The 5,419-nt window shown below is 45.4% G+C and overlaps 1 protein-coding gene across 1 annotated transcript; it reads right to left on the reverse strand.

Annotated features, from left to right (window-relative positions):
• Positions 1-697: 697 nt before the first annotated feature.
• On the reverse strand, positions 698-4,938 carry HTR1B (5-hydroxytryptamine receptor 1B). The gene has a single exon (XM_043439618.1). The coding sequence runs from the start codon at positions 4,928-4,930 to the stop codon at positions 3,722-3,724; it is 1,209 nt and encodes a 402-aa protein (XP_043295553.1). The 5' UTR covers positions 4,931-4,938; the 3' UTR covers positions 698-3,721.
• Positions 4,939-5,419: the final 481 nt, after the last annotated feature.

A 5,419-nucleotide genomic window follows, 5' to 3' on the forward strand; every position in this document is an offset into this window, starting at 1 on the left:
GGGCTAGCTTGATTTTCTTCAGTCCAGCCTCTCTCAAAAAGCTTTCAAGTTTTTCTCTGCTGCAGGTGTCCTACATCCACAAAAAGGGCAATGACAAAATAACTGCTAGAGAGGAAGTACCATCTGCTGAGCGATAAAAAGTGTCAGGGATCTTGATAAATGCTCTATGTGTATAGGCTCTAAGCCTTTGCAACAAATCGCAGGTAGGCTGCATTTGAGGAGAACCACACAGCAATAACATGCTCTATTTGCAATTCAAACGTAGAGCTTTCTGATTCCAAAAGTTTTATTTTCTGTCTGTATTCTGATGCTTGGTCTCCTCCTCTTAGGTCTCTCCCCCCCAAGCCTGGTTCTAACTCAGCATCTCCTTTTCTGTTTTCTATATTTGAAGTACCATGTACTGCCTTGGAATCTCGTTCTCCATCCTGAAGACTAAACATTCCTTCTAAGAATGCTGATCTGGAAAACACCTGGGATCATGGAATTAACTTAAACACTTTGCAGACTGTGTCTAATTCCTTTTAAATTCTTCCTACAGGTATAAACTAAATCCCACACATTGTGGCTATACTTGCCAGTCCACCGCAGTATCATTCATCATCAATTAGTCTCTCTTGAAGGCTCAAGTTCCTAAATGCAACCCAGAATCCAATGAAGCAATCTTTCCATAATCATCGAATTACTCCCCAAAGCATTGTAGAACACAAAAGGACTTTTATTTCATTATTTTCCTAAATTTCACTTTCAATTAACACATTTTTGAAAGGTGGAAAAGGCAATTTGCAGTCACAGTAACTCCATCAAATGCACATAATCTGAGATTTTGCTGCTTGAGTAAATTATAGTCCTCTCAGTGTTTCCTGGATCAAGAAGATAAAACTAAGATAATAGACAGGAACAGTGAAGAATATTGTTCTGTAGGAAATTTGTTGAAGTCAATAACCATTCATTCATAGGTACAGTGTCCATTTTTAAAAAGGAAACTCTAAAATTCCTAGAAACACAAGACAATATTGGCATTTGGGGAGGAGTATACATTCATATATTTTTGTGAAAATTTGTGCAATTCAACAATATGGAAAATGTTATTTGTTACCACAGCCAATGAAAATATATTTTCATTTCTATGTAAGTTAAATATTTCCATCTCCCATATAATGTTCTGCAAAAAGTGTCACATGTCTAGTTTATGAAACAATCTATGCTATAGGCAGCAGTAACTGAAAAGAAGCTTAATAGTCTTAACTACATACCCCTGGGATGAATAATACACTTTGTATAACCATGTGCAATGCTGGATGAGGTGTCTAGATTTCTTATAACTACAAGGGTTTGCAAGCTTCTATTTCATACAGTATGCCCCCAATCCAGTTGATTCAGCAAAGGAGTCAAGCAAAAATTTAGGTAGGTCATCTAAAAATGGCAAACAACCCGTTTGACTAAATTGACCACATTTTGTTAATACGAGGACAAAATCATTGCAGATGCCCTATAAAGAAATCATTTGTAATTGGCTATGGGTTTCAATTAATTTTGCTTTCTCAGGCTCCTAGAAGTTGGCTTAATTGCTTCTTAGGCCCAAGAAAATACCTAACCAAAAGACAAACAGTAACATAAAAATAAATTATGTGCTCTATGCACAGTCCTCTCGGTAGTAAGCTTGATCTCTCCATAGGAGAAATGTCACACAAAACAAACAGACGTTGGGGATACAGCAAAAATATAGGATTATCTAATGCCTAATATTTTCTCTTACTCCAGTGACAGGTGTCAATGTTGATCAAAATTTTCTTTTGTACTTAGTTTACATGTAAACCTTTAAATAGGGTATTTTCAAGAGTCATTATGCCAGAGTAAAGGTGTGCACAGCAGGGAAGCAGTATACTTCAGCTCAATACATCTATTGTCTGACAGTCTGGACTGGGAAGCTTCAAGCAGGGAATGAATCCATTTTACAAAGACAACTTGCTTCTGCAGACAAAAGATATCAACTGCAGAAAGCTCTCTAAAGAACAAAGTGTGTATCTTCTTTGGCATAATAAATGTTCCACAGACACATTTGTTTTCCGTGCAGGTAATCCTTTGGGGCTACTCCATTTTATTTAGAGCATGCATTTTTCATCTTTTAGTGCGTAATCTTGCCCTGTACTAGGGAGTCCTCAGAGTGAATTTAAGATAACAACTAAGTATTTTTGAAATTTGAAACAAAGATAAATTTAAAGTACTATTGATATTATGTTCATAGAAATATCAGGTCAATGACAAATTTCCAAGATTCAAAAGCTTGTTAGTTTCTGGTTGCCCAGGAAGTCTGAGGGTTGGTTCCATGAGTCACAAGGAACCAAGTTCAATTTTAGCTTCTCTAAGCTTTTTGAAAACCCTTACTTGTCTTTCTAATAATTTTGTTCCTACTCAGACTTCAATAGCAAGGGAAAAGAAACAGGTTTTTATCTTTAACATAGGTTTTAGGAGTTTTACTATTTTGAAGACTTTTGGAGAAAGGAGCTAGTTCTCTTGATTACTTTTCATGTTAGCACACAAAGGAATTACAGATGGGAAGGAGAGTGCAAATGACTAGCAGAAAAAAGTCTCATGCATTTAAGATTTTTTTACAAGTCAAAATATACATCCTCCTGTTGCCACCCATTCCTTAATTGTATAAGAACTATTCCTATCTCATCTCACTCAATTCCATGGCTCACTTGATTGGGATTAAAAATACTTACCTTGCAAATGATATATATATATATATATATCATACTCATCAGTTTCTATCAGTGGCATTAATAAGAAATATAGCAGCAGCTTGGGCTGAGTCACCCATCATATCCCCCATTTCTGGGGATTTAAATGTGTAAAATGGCAGGTACATGAAATTAGGAGGAAAAAAAAGCAATCTGCAGACTTTGGCACTAGCACACGTAACATTTCGTCTGAGTTGTTAGGAGTGTGGTTTGACAATCACTACATATGAATTAAAAAATTATAAATCTGCAGAAAACAAACAATCCATAGGTGTTGGTTTTCCATTTAATACTCCCCATCTCCCATTTTTACCCACCCATCCCATATAGTTTCAATTATAATAAAAATAGAGATCTTAACATCAGAATTTTGCTGTTAACTCTTCAAGGTTTCTCTGTGCTATCCAAGCCACACCAAATCCGCAAGTTTCTCCAACCAAGTTTTAAATTAACAAAAACTGAATGAAGATTGAAGGATGCCAAAGTAACTGTTCTTAAAGGAAGCTGTAACACAGAGTTCTGCCCGAAAGACAGGGTGTTAATGTCTAGTTCAAGTACGGTCAGGTTGTGTGTAGCTCTGTCTCAGACAGGCTGCAGACAAGAACTACAAGTTCCTGTAGTTCTAGAGGGCCTCATCCATGATACCAAAGCAGCGCAGGGCTCCCTTCTCCATCGTTGGTTTTCTAAAAGTTGCAGCCCCCTTGCCATGGGCTGCTGAAGGGTCAGTGCTGAAACGGGTTTGCAGGGAGGAAGTGAGCCTTCTCCTCAGCCAGGAAGCTCTATCCTTAGTTTGAACAATTCTCCTTTAGATCTCTCTTAGGGCTGTCCTGGTTTTCTCAGGATCCACAGCCCTTGCTCAAAAGAGATAGCCTCATTCCGACCCAGTAACAGTGAAAGAAGAGTCAGCCTACCTTGTGGAACCAGACACAGCGTGGTCCCCTGAAGGGCGCTTAGGCGACCCCACTGTAATTAACAAGTCAGTTCGTGCACTTGAAGCCTATCAGTTTATGGAAAGCTTGTTTGAAGTCCTCGTTGGACATGGTGTAGATGATGGGGTTAATGAGGGAGTTGAGATAGCCCAGCCACGTGAAGAAGTCAAAGATGGCCTGGTGGAACCAGCAGGATGTGCAGATCGGGATGACCAGGGAGATGATGAAGAAGGGCAGCCAACACACGATGAACGCGCCCAAAATGATCCCCAGGGTCTTGGTGGCTTTGCGCTCCCTAGCGGCCATGAGTTTCTTCTTCTCCAGCAGGGCGTCGGAGACGCGCACTTTGACTTGGTTCACGTACACTGGAGACCCGGATTCGCTGGGTACCTCCGGAGCCCGCGAGTTAATCGAGGTGACCGAAGACGTGGAGCCGGGGGAGTCGGTAATCAGCTGGGCTCGGGTCAGACGCTTGCCGGTTCTGTTGGGCGTCTGTTTCAAAATCCGGGAGCGAGCTTCCACGTAGATGCGGCCATAGAGGGCGATGAGGAGCAGGGTGGGGAAGTAGAAAGCGCCCCCCGTGGAGTAGACGGTGTACAGGACGTGGTCGGTGTTCACCACGCAGTTCGACATCGCCTCGGCTTTGGCCTGCCGCCAGAAGAAGGGCGGCAGCGAGATGCAGATGGAGAAGACCCACACGAGCGCGATCATGACCGCGGCCCTCTTGGGAGTCCTTTTCGCCGAGTACTCCACGGCGTCCGTGATGGCCCAGTAGCGGTCCAGGGCGATGACGCAGAGGTGCAGGATGGAGGCTGTGCAACAGGTGATGTCCGACGACAGCCAGAAGTCGCAGACCACCTGGCCCAGCGTCCAGCGGCCCGTGACCGTGTACATGGTGCTTATGGGCATCACCAGGATGGACACCAGCAGGTCGGTGACCGCCAAGGAGGCGATCAGGTAGTTGGCCGGGGTATGCAGCTTCCGCGTCCGGTACACAGTGACGATCACAAAGGCGTTGGAGAGCGTGGTGGCCAAGGTGAAGAGCGCCAGCAGCAGGACCACGACTACTTTCCAGGGCAGGGCGATGAAGTCCTGGTAAATGTACTCCTCGGCGGCGCTGCAGTTGTGGGAGGGACCAGCCGAGAGGTTGGCTTGAGAAAGCCCAGTCTGGGAACTCGCGGACGGCGGCTGGGGACACTGAGCGGCCACTGCCATGTCTCTCCTCGCCCGGGGCCCCGGAGCGCAGCTCTGGGGCATGGGGCGCAGGAGGATGAGGACGAGAGGACCGCGGAGGAGACCGCAGTCTCGTCCACCCCGGGAGCTAGTCCGTTCCGTGGAGGGTTCTTCAATTACGCCTCCACCCAGGTTCCCAGATCAAGCGAGAGGTCAAGGGCGAGGCTGGCTGGCCAGTCCCCCGCACCTCCAGTGCGCGCGGCGCAGCCGCCCAGTCTGCGGCCGTTCCCCGCTAAGCCCCGTCCCAGCCCCGGGCAGCCAAGGACTGGTCCAAAGAGCCACACTCCCCTCCGGCTCCCACCGGGGCGTCTAGAGGTGGAAAGCGTGGTTTGGTTTGGGGAGGGAGCATTGGCAAGGTGGGATCTCTTACCCCAACTGCTCGGGGCTGAAAGTCTCTTAACCCGGGCGCTCCAGGTTCTGCAGACTCGACCCGCGGGAGTTTGCTAGCTGTCGAGACCAGAGCTTGCAGGCCAGCGAGGAGTCCGGGTCTTGCATTCCCGCCCTCTTCCCCAG

Source organism: Cervus canadensis, chromosome 20, assembly GCF_019320065.1.
Source record: "Cervus canadensis isolate Bull #8, Minnesota chromosome 20, ASM1932006v1, whole genome shotgun sequence".
NCBI lineage: Eukaryota > Metazoa > Chordata > Mammalia > Artiodactyla > Cervidae > Cervus > Cervus canadensis.

What these genes read in the sequence shown, in the direction of transcription:
- HTR1B (XM_043439618.1), bottom strand. Translation starts at nt 4,930, where the DNA reads ATGCCCCAGAGCTGCGCTCCGGGGCCCCGGGCGAGGAGAGACATGGCA.